Raw genomic sequence first — 18,919 nt, 5'->3', positions numbered from 1 at the left:
CCTTCTCCCCACGTCGCAGACGCCTGGGGCCGAGAGGTCGCTGGGGCTGGGGGTGGGCCGGTTCGTTGGTAGTCCGCGTCCCCGCCCCGGGCCCGCCGGGTGCCGGGCCGGATGGGCTGCACCGTGAGCCTGGTGTGCTGCGAGGCGCTCGAGCCTCTGCCTTCTTGTGGCCCGCAGCCCCCCGGGACTCCGCCGGGCCCCGCGCGGCCCGAGCGCTCTGAGCCCGGGGGTGCGGCATCCATCCAGAGGAGGAGGCTGCTGCTTCAGGTAGGGAGCTGCGGGCCGGGTGCGGGCAGCAGACACAGCAGAGCCCGATCCACCTGGGACAGTAAGGAGTCTGGGAAGGTGTAGGCAGGAGAGTGGGAGGGCCCTGCAGTCAGTTCCATGGAGGTCACACCTGGGCCTCTGGTGTCCTTGAAGGGCAAGACGTTGGTGGCAGGTCTGTGATCCACTGCTACCGAAATTGAAGCAGGAGGATTATAAGTCAAGGCCAGCATAGTGAGATCGTTTCTCAAGCAAACTAAAACCAATCCAAACCCCAAACTCAAACTCCCACAAACACCAAAACCAATAAAACAAAAAAGCCTAAACAAGCAAGGGGAGAGAGAGAGAGAGAGAGAGAGAGAGAGAGAGAGAGAGAGAGAGAGAGAGAGAGAGAGACAGAGACAGAGACAGAGAGAGACAGAGAGAGACAGAGACAGAGAGAGACAGAGAGAGAGAGAGAGAGAGAGAGAGAGAGAGAGAGAGAGAGAGAGAAGCAAGTGGCAGAGAGGGGGAAGCAGCAGGCAATTAGTGAGAAATTGGAACCACCCAAAAGTTCTAGGGTGAGGAGGGAAAAGTTAGTATCCTCTTACTTGGGGTAGGGAGGCAGCAGGGTCTGAGGAGGTGGGTGGGTCCATTAGAGTCCCTCTCCTCTCTCCTATTGTTTTCTGGGTGAGTCCTGGAACCTGGATGTTGAAAAGCGACCAGGAGCAAAAAGTGTTGACCAGGAAAGCAGGCTGGCTGGACACCCCAGGCTTTGCATAGGCTCCGTGGTTTCCTGGGGGGGGGGCGACAGTGTTTTGTATCAGCAGGGACTGGCCAGTTCTAGTCCATCCCCGGGAGAACCCTAGTCTCCTTCTCCACTGGGACAGGGGGAGCAGCCGTATGGGATTGTTTACTGACTTTGTTCTGGGCGAAACTGGGACCCTTCAGTTCTTTCTCCACTGGAGGCCAGCAGAGTTAGTGTTGACTCCAAACGCATCCTGCCACCACATCCCAGCACCTCCGTGTGGACAGACAATATGGCAATGTGTGCTTATGCACATGTTTTTGTGAGTGTGTTGAGTGTCGGCGACGCCCCTCTGCACCACTTGACTGGCTGTCCCTCTAGGGTGCAGATGATAGCATAGTTGTGGTTATATGCCATAGGCACAGGCATAGGGTTGGGAACTTGAAAATGAAATGCCCTATCCAGCAAGGTAGCAAGCAGGCAGTGACTGGTCACAATGAAGGATATATCTGGGGACAGATTCTTATCTCTGTCTTAAAGTGGCTAGTGTCCTAGCTAGATTCTCATGGAGCCTGGGGGAGGACTCAGGGAGCCTGGAAGTAAGAATTGGGTATCCCAGTTACTGGTGATGGGCACAGAACTGGGGTGACATGATAGAGCTCTTAGACTTCCTGTTCCTCTAGAGTCATTAAGATATCCTTTCTCAAACCCCACCCCGGCTCAGAGCCTCTCTCTCCTCTACTTTGCAAGATGTCCAGGGTTGATGAGGAGGCAATAGCCCTCCCTATCTCAAATCCCAGCTTACCCCTTAGAGGGTGAGTCTGAGCTGCTTGGGGGATGGGGATTCGAGTAGAGAACCCTGGGAGGCATCTCACTGTACTCCACTGTACCTTGATGCTCCTGTCTTCTGCTTGTCAGAGCTCTCCAGGCTGACCATCCACTTCCTTGTTTCATTCTGCTGCTCTTCAGACATGGCCCCAACCCTTCTCTGGTCTCCATGGGCTCAGAACTCTTACTCCCTCCCATTCTCCCTGCAGCCAGCTTTGACATGGTGGGGGGATGCCCACTGGTCATGTGATGGTCGGCAGGGATGGATAATTGGGGCTGAGATCTGAGAGAGAAAGCAGGGGCACTGGAGGTGGGTGAGTCAGGGGAGGAGGGGGAGGGATTTGTATGTACCCTGTGTGACAGCGACAGGGACAGGGATGTTTATTCAGGGACAAGTGTCTGTCTGCATTTGGATGAGCTTGTTTTCCAGGGGCCTCTTGGGAGAGCTTGCTGTGACTCATCCCCTCCCTTATCTGCATGGATAAGGCTCCATCTCAGCCATGTGCCCAGGTCCTGGATCAAGCAGGGGCTGCTGGGCTGGCTGCTCTTTCTTGCTTACCCAGCACCCCACTCACAGGCAACTCTCAGGAGACTATGCAGCCCAGGAAAGAGCAGCCTCTGCCTATCACCGGGAGCCCTTGCTGGAGGAGGTGTGATACTCACGTTCTTGTTCTGGATAAACATCTCTTGGGCTCTCACCCTCCCAGGAACCCAGTTCAGAAGCCACCAGGCATCTGGGCTGGCAGCCAGGGCCCTCCTACTGCCACAGACACGTGCCAGCCGCCATTCCTGCCTAGCCCATCCCATGGGCCAACTTCTTGCCCCAAGGCTGGTTGGGCTCATGTCCCTGACTCCCTTTTCAGCCTTGCTATTCTCCTGCTATCGATGCCCCCTTTGCCCTCTGTGGTACCCCTGTCTCTTTTGCAGGTTACCTTCCTCATTCTGCTGAGAGGCCCCCCCCTCTTCCCACCCCTACCCATTCTGTCTCTACAGCCATCACTACACTGGCAGGCCTGAATCTGAGACCTGATCCTCCTCCCTGTTTGGAGGGTGATGCCTGCTCTAGCTTTGCACTACCTGAGCTTGGACCCCACACACCCCTCAGTTAGCTTTTTTTTTTAAGTATTAATGTTTTTAAAAGTTTTATTTTGTGTGTGTGTGTGTGTGTGTGTGTGTGTGTGTGTGTGTGTGTGTGCGCGCGCGCACGCGAATATGCCATGGTACATGTGTGAAAGTCAGAGGACAGCCTGTGGGAGTCACTTCTCTCCTTCTGCCATGTAGGTCCCTAGGATCAAACTCACAGCATCCAGCTTGGCAGTAAGTCCCTTCCCCAGCTGAGCCATGTCATGTCCTCAGCTGGTTTCTTTGGCCCTCACGGTTTGTGCATACTGAGCCCTCCCGAGGCTTCTGTGGGGGCCTGAAGAGGAAGGAGGGTGGGGATTGGCATCCCTCCTGAGTGTTCCCGCCAAGCTCCTCTGACCTGGGCGCCAAAGGGCCTGGCGGGCATCTCTAGGTGCCAGCCTCGCCTCCTCACTCTTGTGCCATATCCAAGACAAGTGGGTGCTTGTCTGATGGTGGCGGGAGCAGGAGGAAGAAGATTCAGGATGGTTCTTCCTCCTCTCTCCTAAAGCCATCCTTTGGGGCTGCTTCTCCTGCTTCTGCTTCTCCCAGCCTGGAGTCCTCAAAAGTTTAGCAGACCCACAGTCACCAGTATTGTCACATCCTATAGCACAGAGATCTGTATCTAACCCAGCTCTCACTCCCGTGTGTTGGCTTATCTCTTCTTCTAGTTTGCTAGAATTCTAGCGCTCCAGAGCTGAGGTTCATGGCTCTGAACAGGAGGCAGCCACACATTCTCCCTGTGAGAATGTGATGAAAGCTATGGGTACTCTTGTAGGAAGAAGTGAACTCATGCCCACACAGCTGCTGCACACACAAACGCTGTTGTGCATCTCTCCAGACTCACTCTGCTCCACTGTTTTCTCTTTCACAAATAAGCACCCCAAGGCTCAGAGAAGGAAAGTGACTCCCCTGATGCCATACTTCAAGTGAATGCCAGAACTACTAGAACTCCGGCGTCCTGGCCCCAGAAGGATGGGGCTTTTGTTCCCCAAATGTAACTTTTCCCTTTCCAGAGACTGCCTGCAAGATGGGGGCCTGGTTGTTCCTTTTGCTCCGTATTGATTCTTAGTTTTGAGCAAGTGGCATCAGGTGAGGAGGTGGGTAACAAGGCAGAAATCAGACAGCACTTGCTCTTGCCCCAGGGGACTGTCCATTGGGTGGGAGAGATGGAGAGGACTGCAAAGACGACTGGAACAAATGCTTCTTCTCTGGTAACAGTGCTTAGTGGGGGTTGGGGTGGGGGAGGGGGAGGAGTGGGAGAGGGGCAGGTCAGCCTGTCAGGTGATGACTGTGGAGTGACTGGCTGAGGAAGGAAGTGTTGCTTCCATAGTGGCCTGAGCAGAGGTAAGGAAGGGAAAAGGTCTAGCAGAGTGAGTCCCATGCTCAAAAGTTCTGGGATGGAGGGTGTTGGGGACTTCCTACAGAAGCTTAGAGACTTTCTGTAGTCGCTCTGACTCCCCATGAGTCCCTTTTCTGGGCCATGGCTGTGGTATGAGACGGGCAGAAGCCACCAAGCCAGGAGCCTGGGCAGACAACGGGGCCTTCTGGGAAGGGCATGATGATGGAGAGGACAGTGAGTCTGAGGCTGGATAGGAGGTAAGGTGAGGTAGGAGAGTGGCTCCTCTCTTATAAACATGGCTTATGAGGCTCAACATGTCCTGTGGCTCAGCCAGAGTGTTTCACAGAAGCGTGTATAGGCTCTCTAGTGACTCAGACACATATGTGTTCCACAAGTAGAGTTAAGGAACCGAGCCTTCGGAATGCCTGAAGTCCCAACTGCTCAGAGGGCTGAGGCAGGAAGACTGTGAGCGAAGGGACAGATTGGGCTGTATAGTGAGGCTCCGTCTCAAGAAAACAAGGGAGGTTACAGCTTGGTCATAGAGAACTTGCCTAGATATAGAATTCCCTGGGATTGATGGCCAGTTGTGGGAAGGGGAGGAAGAGAAATGTTTTCCAGCCCAGCACTCCTACCACTCATTGACTTCCCCCTCAAAGGGATGTTCACTACCTTGCCTCCTGACAGAACACTCTGACCTGGTGGAGGTTTTCTTATCAGTGGAATGGAGTGTGGATTTTATGCCTGTTACGATCTACCTACACCACGGCCATGAATATTATCCCTATTCTTGTACGTGGTTGTAGATTATTCCTTCTCCTGGCTGGGATGTATTCCACTATGTGAAGACAGATCTCTACTGGCAGGCATCAGGGACTCCTGTGACTGACGTCCATGTGACTGTGCTCACATGTGGCTTTCGGTGATCATATGTTCGTACGTCTGCTGTGTAGATGCAGGCTTCCGTGTTGATAGTGGTAAGAAAGCTCAGCAAGGATCAGGAAGCTCTTTCTATGAATGAAGCATGCTGGGTATTTTGATGGCAGCATTGGTTGTGTTCTGAGGAGGGAGAAGAGACTCTGTGGCACCCTAGTGTTCTGCCCTTGTGGTATGCCCCATGCCAGTCCTGTGCACTGCTGTGTGGCCTCTGTGGGACTTGAGGAAGAAAGGGAGCTAGAGACTGACACTGCACCGGAGTAGGTGGCACTCAGCTGACTACCTCCTCCTCGGTTTTAGGTTCCGTCTGGGGGCAGGCCCAGTCCCTGGCAGGAACAGGAGGCTATGTTATGAGGCTGAGGGGAGGGCCTCATTCCTTCTCTCTTTCCAGATGGGCAAGAAGCCAGCTATTGCCTCCTTGCTTGCTGTATGAACTTGCCAATGTCCCCTGGCAGAGTGTGGTGCCAAGGGCAGGCAAGCTAAGGCAGCCCTCAGGGGAACAGAGGAGAGTAGAGGTTTCCATCTACTGAAGAGGTGCCTGGTACCCAGGTTCCTCCCCCTTTTTAATAGTCCAGCTCTGGTTTCCAATTTACTGTTCCAGAGACCCAAGACCCAATCCATCTAACTGGCCTGAACAACCCCAGTGTCCAGAGGTCTATCCCAGGACAGTAAAGTAGATAAGCACCACTTCTAGGTTATCTGTGTACCTCCCTCCTCTGTGTGTGTGTGTGTGTGTGTGTGTGTGTGTGTGTGTGTGTGTGTGTGTGTGTGACATACATGAATGTGGAGGCCATTGGTATCAGGTTGTCTTCCTTGATTAGTCACCTTATTTTCTGAAACAGGATCTCTCGCTGAATCCAAAGCTCATTGATTGGCTAGTCTGGCTAGCCAGTGAGCTCCAGGATCCTCCCATCTCTGCCCACTCCTTGCTAAGTACTAGGCCCTAAGGAAGCATGCCATCCATGCCAGATTTTTTATGTGGTTTCTGAGGATCTGAATTCAGGTCCTCATCTGTGCATGGCAGACTCTTTATCAACTGAACCATTCCCTCAATTAACACATTCTTTTCTTCCCAGAAACAAGAGGAGAGTTGGTGGGCCACTCTGGGATTGTCTATTCAAAAGATTGTTTCCCTAGTAAGTCTATAAGCAAGGGTCTCATGTCAAGACTGAGTTTCAGGGAACTTGGGGCCCCAGGAACTTAACAAACATTTTATAGCTCACAGATGCTCAGTGGATGTAGTGATGTGTGGTGAGACGGGTTAAGGCAGAGAATCCTGTGGAAGGAGAGAGGACCAAATGGAAAGCCACACCCTTATGGACAGGATTGGGAAGGGCTGGCTTGCTACCATGTGGAGCTCTTTGATTTCCTGCTCAAACTTGGGCTCTTCCTGGCTTGAATTCCTTTGGGTGCCTGGCAGAGGGTACGTTGTGAAGATAGAAACCAGGGTTTGACCAATGGAGTCAATGTCAGGTGTGGTTGAAGGTCAACAGAAGCACAGGGTCAGATGAAGTCAGCTGATCAGACGTTGCCAGGTTAGAAACCAGTGAGACAGGAGATGGGATTTGGCAACCAGCTGGAGCTGGCAGTGGGTGGCAGTCACAGGAGACTGGAGCAGGTGTCTCCTGGCTTCAGTGTAAACTTTTGCCTATGCACAGCTGCTCTGGGCAGTTGTGCCAGCATCCTTTCAGAAACTTCTGCATGTCTATATCCACTCCCATGACACCCTCCTCGTCTTGCCATAGCTGAAGCCAGAAGGGTTGGGAATGGCCTGGAGGAGCCACAGACATGATCTCGGAGTCTTCAGAAGAGACCGACATCCCATTCTCTGTGGGCATCACAATGGTTTAGCACCCAGCGAGAGCCTCTCGATTCTCTTGCGTCTGCTCACTTAAGCCCCTAGCCTTCCCACATGTCTCTTCCTTCTCTCATCCTTCTTCTTCTCCTTCAAATGTCCACTCTTTATTCTCCAGTACTGCATTTCCTCTCTCTCACCCACCTGCCCTCTTCAAGCACTGTGTGTGTTTACATTGCTTTACTGAGAGTCTTAGTAAATTTCTGCTAGAAGAATAGAATGTCTGCTTTACTGAGAGTCTTAGTCAGTTTCTGCTAGAGGAATAGAATGGCTGAAATGGATATCTTTTCTTTCTCTTTTTAAAATTTGTTTTTGTTTTTTGAGACAGGGTCTTACTGTGTAGCTCTGGCTAGCTTGGAACTTGTTATGTAGACCAGGAAGGTCTTGAACTCACAGAAATCTGCTTACCCCTGCTTCCTGGGTACTGGGGTTAAACGCATGCATCACCATGTCTAACTGATTGTTAAATTTTAATTACCATAGCTCATCCTAATATTGGGGGCATTTAGAATGGTTTTTTTGGGAGGAGGAGACAACTCAGTTGATAGAGTACTTGCCTGGCAAGCATAACAATCTGAATAGGTAAAAAGCCAGGCATGGTAGGTGTATCTGTAATCATAGTTCTGGGGATGCTGAGACAGGAGGATTCTGGATGCTTATTGGCTGACTAGTCTTGCTGAATGGATGAGCTCCCCCACTAATGAGAGACCCTGTCTCAAAAACTATGATGGGCCCCATGAGATGGCTCAGTGAGTAACAGTACTTGCCACCTAAGCCTGAGGATCTGAGTTCAGATCCCAGCATTTGTATAGAAACTGGGGCAAAGCCACATACGCACTATAACCCCCAACGTCACAGGGAGCAGAGACAAGAGAATTGATGAGGCTCGTTGGCCACTAACTTAGCTCCAGGTTCAGCAAGAAGTCTTTTATCAAAGAAACAAGATGGAGAATGGCAGGGCAAGACACCAAGCATCCCCCTCTTACCTCTCTGACTATACCTGCACACACATGTGCACACAGGCCACAGACATGTAAGACACCCAACATTGGCTACCATGTATACACACACCCACACACACCACACCTAACACACATGCATGCACACACACATACCACACATAACACACATGCATGCACACACACACACACACTCACACACAAAATTTAAACTTTTTACTTGTTATTGTTGTGTGTGTACACCTGCAATGGCAATCAGAGGGCAGCTTCACGGAGTCAGCTCTTGCCTTTCACTGTCACGCAGATCCAGAGACCCAAGCGCAGATGACTAGGTTTGCACACACTTTTACCTCTTGAACCATCTCCCCAGCCCACAAACGACATTTTCTTTTCTTATTCTTTTAAAGATCGTCTTATTTTATATGTGTTGAGTGTTTTGCTTTCATATTTGTAGGCGAACCCCATGTGTGCTTGGTGCCTGTGGAGGTCAAAAGAGGGTGTCAGGTCTTCCAGAACTGGGTTATAGATGGTCATGAGACACCATGTGGGTGATAGGAACCAAAACTCTAATTTTCCTTTCTTTTCTTTTTTTAAAGACAGGGTCTCATATAGCTCAGATTGGCTTTGAACTCATTATAGGGCTGAGGATGATCTTCATCCATTAAACTTCAAAGTGCTGGTATTTCTGGCATTTATTCCACCAGGCACGGTTTTATGTGGTGCTAGGGATGATAGCCAGGATTTTATGCATGCTAGGCAAGCCCTATTGCCTTCTATCCCCAGCCAGGAACCACATCTTCTTGATCCATTCCTCTATTAAAGAGCATCTTGGTCGGTTTTATAATGGGCATTTTCCTGCATATCTGCCTATGTAGCAGTTATGTCCCAGGTACCCACAGGGACTAGAAGAGCGCACTGGGTCCCCTAGGACTGGAGTTTTGGATGGCTATGAGTCAGTCTGCGGGTACTTGGACCAGGTCCTATGTAATTTAGCTGGAGTAAACACCGATGACTCTGTGATGTGTGAATGTGGATCTGTGGGGTCCAGGATCCCAGGAGTGCTGTAGCTCAGTCAGATGGAAACTTTGTTGTTAGTGTTTGGGAAACCTCCATGCTGACTTCCTCAGGGGTTATAGAAGTTGCCTTTTGTCTGCGTCCTAACGTTTTAATGACTGTCATTCTGACTGGAATGAGATAAAAGTCCAACGCGGTTTTCTCTTTTGAAATGTTTGTTTACTTTTAGTTTATGCGTACAGGTGTTTTGACGTGCCTGTGTCATAGGCGAGCAGAGCCTGTGGAGGCCAGAGGAGGGCATAGGAGTCTCTGAGCCTGCAGTTACCAGGTGGTTGTGAGGAACCCTGTAGGTGCTGGGAGCTCAGTTTTGCTTTTGTTTTTTTGTTTTTGTTTTTTGTTTTTTGTTGTTTTTTTTTTTAATGAAAGAGCAGCCAGTGCTTTTAACCAGAGATCCATCACTCCAGCTTCTCAATGCAGTATGTTGTTGAGATAGGGTTTCTCTGTGTAGCCTTGCCCAGCCTGGAACTTGGTAGGTAGACTAGGCTGGCTTCGAACTCAGAAAGCGGCCCGTGTCTGCCTCCCAAGTGCTGGGATTAAAGGTGTGTGTTACCACTCCCTCCCGGGTCCCTCGATTTAGTTTTAATTTGCATTTCTCTGATGTGCTGGTGAGATTGGATAGTCTTCCCAATGTCTGCTTCATCTTTTGAGATCCATTTGCTTATTTCATTAGCCTGTTTGTTAAGAGGGTTATTGGATTATCTCTTTATTGTGTGTGGTATATATGTATGTGTTTGTATGGCTGTGTACCCACACATGTGCAAGGGCATGCTTGTATATGCAGAGGCCAGATATCAACATCAGATCAGATATCCACATCAGAAGACTTCCTTAATAATTTTCAATCTCTGTTTTTTTATATTACAAATTTTCTAGGCTTTTCTGTGTGTATGTTGTGTATGTGCCTGTTCATGCTTGCATTCGTGTAGACGTGTGTGTGTGTATGTGGAGGCCCAAGGTTGGTGTCATTAATCGTCCTGGACCACTCTTCCAGCACCTTGATCCTATCTCTGCCTTATGAGGCTGGGACTTATGCAGGTTCCAGGGACCCAACTGAGGCTCCTGACATTCTGGACCTCATCTTCTGTCTGATGTGTGGCTAGCCAAGGTTTCCTTCCGTTCTTGAAGGCCGGGTCCTTTGGTTATTTGTTTTCTTTACTGTGCAGAGAGTTTCAAATTCCCACTTGTCAGTTGTTGGCACTATTCGCTATGGGATTGGAGCGCTGCTCAGGACGACCTTGTCTGCACCTGTGTCTTGAAGTGTCCCCTACCTTTTCCTCCATAGTTGTAGACATGCAGGATTTTCTTTCTTTTTTAAGGTCTATCCACTCATGTACGTTACGCCTATGGATGCTTTGCCTGCACGCACTTCTGCACTCCAGAAGACAGCATCAGACGGTTAGGAGCTGTCATGTGGGTGCTGAAAACTGAAGTCAGGACCTTCAGCAGAGTGGTGCTTGCTCTTAACCACCAAGCCATCAATTCAGCCCTGAGTGTCAGGATTTTCACTGGATCTGTTGGGGTTCATCTCTTCATTTAGCAAACCCTTTCCTTTGCGGGAACTCTCCTTTTCTAGGAGACTCACTCCTGAGATGGTAGCCAACTCCAGGGCTAACGACATTAGTCCGTTCATGAGGTTAGTGTCTCATTGACGTTCACCCTCCAACCAGATGTGCTGTCATCTGGGTCCAGATCTGTCCTGCCTCAGGTTGTCTGGGAAGCCCTCCCCAGAGGAGGTTACATTTCAAACAGGGTTCTTAGAGACTCAGTAGGCATTCACTGACCCAGAGGGGAGGCATGGAATCTCAGTGGGACTCAGAGCTTAGGGAAAGAGGGGTTGAGGAAGGGATTGAAAGGTGGGGACATGGCCTGCATAGGAAGGGGATTGAATGCAGAGATGCCTGGGGCTGTGAAGAGGCCTTGGAAGTGGGGGTTCTCCATTTTAATCTGTTCTTGGCACAGGGTAGAGGATTCATGGAGGGTAGGGCATGGGGTGTTTGGAACTTGTTGGCCAGCCTTTCTCAGGACCACATAGAAGTTTGCACACTGTGTGTTTAGGGGTGGGATGCAGTTCCTCCTCCCTTACTGAATGTCCAGGAAGCTGACCATCTGCCCTTGTCTTTCCCTTCACCTCTATTACGACACCCACACCCGACTCCAAGAACCTGGGCCGAGTAGGATAGGTTGTTGAGCCAAGAACTCACCTATAATGCCTGGCTCTCTGCCTGCCCTTTTGGCTCTATTTACCTGCTGCCCTGCCCAGGTGTCACTCCCAGGGGACAGGCCTGGCTTTGTTGGGACCCTGAGACCTTGGCCAGGGATTGGGTCTTGCCCCTGCAGAGATGCAGGAGGGGAAATGACTGAGGAGGTATGGGACGTCTGGATCTGGGTCTGTAGAAGTCTGAGTGTAGGCGTCCTGGGCTGGGCACTGCTTGTCCTGCTGGCCATGTCCCTGACATGTTCCTGGCAGGTTGGGAGTAGGGCAGCTGATGGTTTATGGCCAGAGGTACAGAGTAGGTGAAAAGAGCCCTCTGGCCATATCTTCTTTCTCTTGCTTCCTCTGGCCCAGCGCCCTGGTCTGCTTCTCAACTGAGAGACTTCCTTTCCCTATTTTCTCTGGTCAGCTTCAACACTCCAACTCTATTCCTTCCTGTGTATCTGTCTTGCAGGGACAGATAGCTTCTCTGCTACAGGGGAGACTGTCTGGGGTTGCAGCTTCCCAGAGGGCTTGGAAATGATACTAAGTTCAGCAACGACTTGTTTTTTTAAGCAGTTTTAGGAATGTGTATGGATAAGTAAATGATAAAAACCTCTTTGTGCCTCAGTTTCCCCCACTGCTCTAACAACCTTTAATATGGTGTATGGCACATTGGCAACATGTGATAAAGCTGTGGTCATCTTTATGGTCATCATCACCATCATTGCTATTGCGATAGTATTTGTCTGGCCCGCCAGGAAAGAAAGTGTAGCAGAAGTGTGAGGGTCTGAGGCCTGAGGAGCCTGTCAGAGGTCTGACGACCGGGGGAGGCTGAGAGTCTCAAACTGCTGTGTGGGAGACTGACCTGGGACAGTGGGTGGAGGTGGGCACAGGCCAGGCCTCTTCATTCAGAGGAGAGTCAGGGAGGCTGGTGGAACCTGTGGGGCACAGTTGGCCAGAAGTGCTTTTAGGGTGATCCTCTCCCCTCCTGTGGGGTGCCCCGTCTTTGCAAACAGTGAACAGTGTGATGGGTTTCATCAGGAATCAGAACCTTGTTATTTCCAGCAGCCTTTGTAGGACAGAGGAGTGGAGGGAGCTTCAGGTCTGGGGTGTGCATGTGTCTGTGTTTATGTGTGTGTGAGTGTGTGTGTGTCTGTGTTTATATGTGTGTGTGTGTGTTTATGTGTGTGTCTCTGTGTGTGTGTTTATGTGTGTGTGAGTGTGTTTATGTGTGTGTGAGTGAGTGTGTGTGTGTGTGTCTGTGTGAGTGTGTCTCTGTGTCTCTGTGTCTGTGTTTATGTATGTGTGAGTGTGTGTGAATGTGTGTCTGTGTTTATATGTGTGTGAGTGAGTGTGTGTGTGTCTGTGTGAGTGTGTCTCTGTGTCTCTGTGTCTGTGAGTGTGTGTGCATGTGTGTCTGTGTTTATGTGTGTGTGTGCATGTGTGTGTCTCTGTGTGTGAGTGAGTGTGTCTGTGTTTGTGTGTGTGTGTGTGTGTGTGTGTGTGTGTCTCAATGGCCTGGGGAGCAATGGGGAATAACTCAAGCATCTAGAAGAGATGACTGTGCTGAGGGTGGCTGTGGCGGATGTAACTCACCATTATAGGCCTTCTGGCTTCCCACTGCCAGGTTCTGGCTTTTGCATGAATATCCCCTGCCTCCTTTTACTTAGCTGCTTAGAGCAGAGAGTTTATTCCCTCAGGCCTCTAACACTTTTCCTGCACTCCCCATTCTGCCTTTTGGCTTGAGTGTGTCAGTGCTGAGGGGTAAACTGAGACACAGTGCACTGGGGCAGGGGCAGCCCTAAGGTATGGCATTCGGAAATGGGCAGTTTACTCCCCCCTCCCCCGGCCCTGTTCCACCCTAAAGCTTATGCTGGGCACCGGGGTAATGGTCGATTGGACATGACCTTGACTGTTCTTTGAGCTGGCCCAAGTGTGGGGCAGGGGTGCCTGGCAGTTGCCAAGCTGTAACAACATTAGCTGAATGAAGTTGGAGCAAAAGCAAGTGTTTCTGGGCATCGAGTTGCGGCCATCTGTGGGCGTTCGGCTCAGACCCAGCCTGGCCAGACTGTCCCCCTCCTCTACTGCCCCCTCAGCTCCCACAGCGGCAGCTGGCAGACTGCATTGAGCCCTGTGAGGCACCCAGACGGCCTCCTGACCCCTAGCCACTCACTATGCTAAGCAGGGTTCCTGTATTCCTTTGCCTTTTAATGGAGTCACAGCAGGGGGGAGGTTTCTCTATAGTTCTCTTGTTTCCTACAAAATTCCTCCCTGCTTGTGTGACTGCAAGCTACTTCCAGAGGCTCAGAAAGAAAGCTACAGAGCTCCGGGAATAGGTACCTGAGGATATGGCTAGCTGGGGGAGACATTTCTTACTACTTCCTAGGTGGGTGCTCTGGGCAGAATGACTCCCCACATATAAGCTTCAGTGACTTCAGTTGAGAAATAGGGGGAATGGAACCCACCACAACAGGCTTCTGGGAAGAGCTAGCTAACTTTACCAAGCTCTGAGACAGGGGGGCAGGTGGCACTGTCTGTGCCTGTCCACACTCTGTCCTGAATGGCATCTTCTTTCTCTTGTCACTCTCTGTAGTCTGCAGGCTGCAGTGCTGAGGTCAGCTGGGGATGGTGTAGGAGGAGCAGACTGGCCTGGAAGCTCCTCTGGGAGGCACGTGTGTGTGTGTGTGTGTGTGTGTGTGTGTGTGTGTGTGTGTGTGTGTGTGTGCTTAGATGAAGCCTGGAGATACCAACGAGCTTATAGCATCCTGGAGACAAAATGAGGGAAGGCTAGTTATGAAATACCATGTGCCCAGGGCCCAGGCTGATCTGGTAGCAGGTGGGAAATGAGGGAGCTGGGGGTCTCTGCTTCTATGTCTAGGAGACTAGAGTGAGAACAGGGGCTTGCTTGATTAGTGAGGGATCTGGGGAACTGAGAGAAACAGTGTTTCCAGCCTGTTGCAGGTGCTCAGTCAGACTCTATTCCCATTTGAAGGTCCTCTGGGTCACCTGGTTGACCCCTCTATGAATCTGCATTAAACCCCTGTAGAGGAGTGGGTCTGATTATGTGGAGAACCAACCGTATGCTTGAGGCCTCTGACTCTGCAGGCAGGCTACCAGTCAGTTAGCAATGATGACTTTAAAAACAGCCTTTTTGGTATTACACACCTTCAATCCCAGCTCTCGGGAGGCAGAGGCAGGCGGGTCTGTGAGTCTGAGGCCAGCCTGGTCTACAGAGCTGTATTCCAGAACAGTCGGGGCTACAGAGAGAAATTCTGTCTTAGAAAATAAACACACACACACACACACACACACACACACACACACACACACACACACATACACACACACACACACAGGCTCGCACCACACGCCTAAACAACCAACCAAAAAAACCCAGTATTTTCAGGCTGGAGACATGGCTCAGAGTTTAAGGTACTTGCCACAGACAACCTGAGTTCAATCCCTGGGAGCCACACTGGGGAGAGAGACAGCCAGTTGGGGAAAGACATTCTCTGACGTCATCAACAGTGGCACCTTTTATTCAAACAAACAAACAAACAAACAAACAAACGCCAATTCTGTCACCCTGCAAAGTGTTGGACACAGCCATGACTGCGGGGCTCCTCTTAGGCACTGTGGTGGTATGAGGTCAAGGTTTTGCCTGATTGGTCAGCGGTACTTCTCCCTGGGAAGCTCCCATCTGCAGCCTGGCCTTCAACCTTCACAGCACCTGACCCTGCTCCAGCCAGTTGAAAGGCTGCAAGAGGAAGGGGTCTGACACAGTATCTGTGGAGTACCTGCTTCTTTGGAGATGGTGTGGGGTTAGATCTGTGTCCCCTTTGCACAATGATTTCTCCTTCAGTCGCCGCTAGTATGTGGGTGGGGACTCTGGACCCCCGTTTTCTCCACTCCTCCCCATGGAGGTATGAACCCCACTCTCAGAGCCCTCCCTGTTCTCTCTCCCCCTGAGCTCTGTAGCTGACTACAGAACTGTGAGAACAACCTCCATCTTGCTTCCCATACTCACGGAGGGGCATTTCCAGCTCTGGGGTCTCTCTTGTCCCCTCCCTTCCTTCTCCATTTATCTCCTCCTCTGAGAGCCCTTTGTAAAGGTCTTTGTGTGGATCTGAGCTCCCAAGCCTGCAGAGGGACAAAGGGACACCCTTTCCCCCTCTCCATTGTCCCCTCTCTTCCCAGGAGGCCCCTCTCCACCACCCCATCAGCTTGGCTTATTTCCTATGTAGTTAGTGAGCAGAGATGGGTGTTGAAAGGGTTCATAGATTCTTGGGGCCCTGAACCAAGACTGAGTGGTCCTGGTGGGAGGAAAGAAGTTGGGTTCTTTTGGGGAGGGGGGAGCTTTTAGACCCTCGAGCAGGTAGAACAGGAGGCCAAGTCGTTGATATTCTGTCCCTGAGTGGATATAATTCTCCCTCACCTCCTTCTCTCTCTGATTTGGTCACTGTGTCCTGTGTGTTCACTTCTCTTTTCTCTCTGCACTGGTGTGCTCCCAGATCACTCTCAATATCTGTCATGGAGAAACCAGGCAGGCTGTATCTTCATCCTTAATACCAGTTTGAAGGAGGCCCTTTCCTTTCTCCCTTCCCTAACATAGACCCCTTTCTCTCTGCCCTCCCCCAACCTGCAGGGTCTCCCCTGGGCCACTGTCATTCCCTTTGCCCTGGTTTAGCCTGATGACCCAATGCCAGGGCAACCCTGGCTGCCTGCCTGCTGGGTCCTGGATTAAAATAGATATATACTTGGTGGCTGGGGCAAAGGCAGGGGCCAACCCACAGGTCCCCCATGGCCTCCTGGGGAACACATGATTTTCTGGGGCCTTGGGGTCTCCCGACCACCCTGCTGCAGTAAAGACTCTAGAGTGCCATGGACCCAAGTGACTCTTGGGAGGAAACTGGAAACTGCTGGTGCTGGTAAATGAGAAATGGGCAGAGAGAGGCAAGCCAAGGGCAAGGCCAATGCAGGAGTCCTAGCTGGTAAGTATTGGTGGCCTGAACCCAAGTGTAGCCCAGGACACTGCAGGCACAGCACAGCACAGCACAGCACAGCACAGCACAGCACAGCACAGCACAGCACAGCACAGCACAGCACAGCACAGCACAGCACAGCACAGCACAGCACAGCACAGCACAGCATTCCAGGCTGTGGGCAGTGGCCTGGGCCACAGTGGAGTGGAGAGCCAGTTCTGCATGCATGAGTTGCTGAGTCCCAACCTCTGAGAGCAGCCACTTCCCTACCTGGAGGCCTCCTGTCTCTTGGGGGGAAAGTGAGCAACTTCTATAGGGTCTGTGCAGGGGCCAGCAGGACCCACTTACTGTAGGCTCCCCAGGCAGCCAGACTCATCAGACCTTTGGTTCCTCACCTCTTTCTTTCTGGCCTGTGCACACCCTCCATCCCCTTGCTGGTCTCAAATGTGGCTAAGCTCTTGCTTACAGCTCTGGGACCCGAGTCCAGGAGAGGAGAGCCCTGCCTTCTGCTGGAGTGGCACAGAGAATGCAGAGTGCCGCGGACATTGTGGCTGTGCTGGGTCTTCAGGGCCTTGACATTCCCAATACCCTAGGTTCCCCAAAGGCTCTCCTTGTTTAATCGCATTCTGTTCTTGTTCCACGGATGTGATTTCTCCTTTCCTCCCCCTGAGGGTGCTATGACCATCTCATCGTGGCCTTTCTTCTTACACTGCTTCCTCCAGGTGGCTCCGGTTCTTTAGGACTTTTCCTGAAAGCTCCTCTCAGATGATTGGAGCCCAGTTTTCGGTTCAGCAGTGCAAGTTAGAAACACAAAGGGAGGACCGATTGCATCCAGCTGGGCCATTTTCACAGGTGAACTCCCGGCAGTGCCACTGGGTGTCTACATTGTTGGATCCCCAGAGAAGACCCCACTTTGTTGCCACCCAGAACAGTGAACACCTTGCTTTTCAGTGCCTGCCCCATGTCCCCAGGCCTGGTACTGTCTTACTCTTCTTTGGACAATAGCTTCCTGTCTCTGCAGTTGAAGGGAGATCTGGACGGTGATGGCTTCTTCAGTGTTCACTGTCTTTCCTGTTCCAGGTTCACATTCATCTCTGTCGCCAAGGTGTCTGTGCCCATCAGTCCTGAGTCTTATGGGGGCCACCGAGGGAGGACAGCTGTTTACTGGCCGCTCCTCAGCCTGCTGCGGCTTACTCTCTCTCGCCAGCTCCCCTGAGTTTGATGCTGTTGTCAGGGGTGGTAATGATTCATATATATAATATATAAAATATAATGATAATATTTAACAAGTGATCCAGGGGGTGGGTGGAGGTGGGAGTGGGCTCTGAGGAAAGGGCTCAGTTGGGCCTTAGCCCTTTCCTGTCAGGATGGAGGAGGAGGCCCGGGCCTTAGAAGGGGGTGACATGGCTACTTCCTGGCTGGGGTTGAAGAAGCTGAGGGCTGGCTCATTCACCTATGAATCTGCTGATCAGAGGATGAGCCTGCTGGAGGGAATCTGACTTGGGGCTGAGACTGGCTAGAATGTCACTTCTTTGGCTTTGTCCAAGTGTCTCCAACTGTGCACGGGCGGTAAGTAGGCCTTGGAGCAACACAGCACACACTGCGAGATTACCTGCCGTCTGCTGGAGATACGGACAGAGAGTGGACAGGAAATCCTGTCTGAGAAGAGCCGTAAGACAGACAGCACAAATGTGATGGTGGGTTAGTACACTTCGCCTTTAGAGCCCTTTTGATCTCCTCACTAGGACTCATCCTCCTCAGGGGGCTGGGTCTTCCACTGGGGACTAGCAGGCAAGCCTATTGCAGGAGTAGAGTTGTTGAGGGAGGTGAAGGTAGGAGTATGCCATCCCTGTCATTTGGGGTCCAACATGGCCAGACAGCTCCATTTTCCATGTCTAGGTGGCCTTACCCTGCCTGGTGGGCTGGACATGGTTCTAATCCAGGGCCCCTGAGGGGCAGACCCTCTGTCCCCTTTCTCCTGTCTTTAGCCCTCCTTCAAGCATTCCCCAGGTGGCTACAGTTCCTCCTTGCTTCCCTGCTCACACACTCAGCCTGTGCACCCTTACTCTACCTCCTACAGGCAGAAAGCCTGAGGCCGGAAGTCAAGAGCAGCAAGGAGCCAGGTGGGAGGGCCCAGGTGCGGCCCAGCTGGGAACAGTTGGAAGGCACAGCTGTCTGCTCGGAATGTGACCTTATTACCCAGGGGGCTGAGGGGCTGAGTAGACCTGTGGAGGGTAGGTAGGTGTGAGTTCTGGGTTTTGGAAAGTTGATTCTTTGGGTGTGGAGCTGAATGGGAGTGGAGACTCTGGGCATGGGGCTTCTTGAAAAGGTGCAGAGGAATTTATGATATTTTTGTTCTGAAAACAGAAGTCTCTGTTTGAGAGGGTTGGTTTTAAAAGAGGAGTATGGAGAATGGTAGGGTGAATACAGAGGTCTCTCCAGCAGTGTAATGTCTCATTGGCGGTGATTCCTGCTGTCAACTTAAATACTTCCTGCTTTAGCCCTGGCCTGTTTCCTTCCATTCATCTTTGATTATGGTGGGGGTAAAAGCTCCCAGAAATTTATTACTGGCTTCCACTCCCATGTTCCCTAAGTGAGAGGCAGCCTCTTGCCCCATCTCTCCTTGGACCCAAGCCCTTCAT

The 18,919-nt window shown here is 51.4% G+C and overlaps 1 protein-coding gene across 5 annotated transcripts in view; it reads left to right on the top strand.

Annotated features, from left to right (window-relative positions):
• The first annotated feature begins 18 nt into the window (after positions 1 to 18).
• The window catches only part of Tns1 (tensin 1), a 210,940-nt gene continuing 192,039 nt past the window's right edge, over positions 19 to 18,919 (top strand). For 4 of the 5 annotated variants that reach the window (XM_039083336.2, XM_063266966.1, XM_063266965.1 and 1 more), the window contains exon 1: positions 112 to 267. In XM_039083336.2, coding sequence (XP_038939264.1) covers positions 112 to 267 — 156 coding nt within the window. 5 annotated transcript variants of the gene reach the window in all.

This window comes from Rattus norvegicus, chromosome 9, assembly GCF_036323735.1.
Source record: "Rattus norvegicus strain BN/NHsdMcwi chromosome 9, GRCr8, whole genome shotgun sequence".
NCBI lineage: Eukaryota > Metazoa > Chordata > Mammalia > Rodentia > Muridae > Rattus > Rattus norvegicus.
This window is presented reverse-complemented; position numbering and strand designations above follow the sequence as displayed.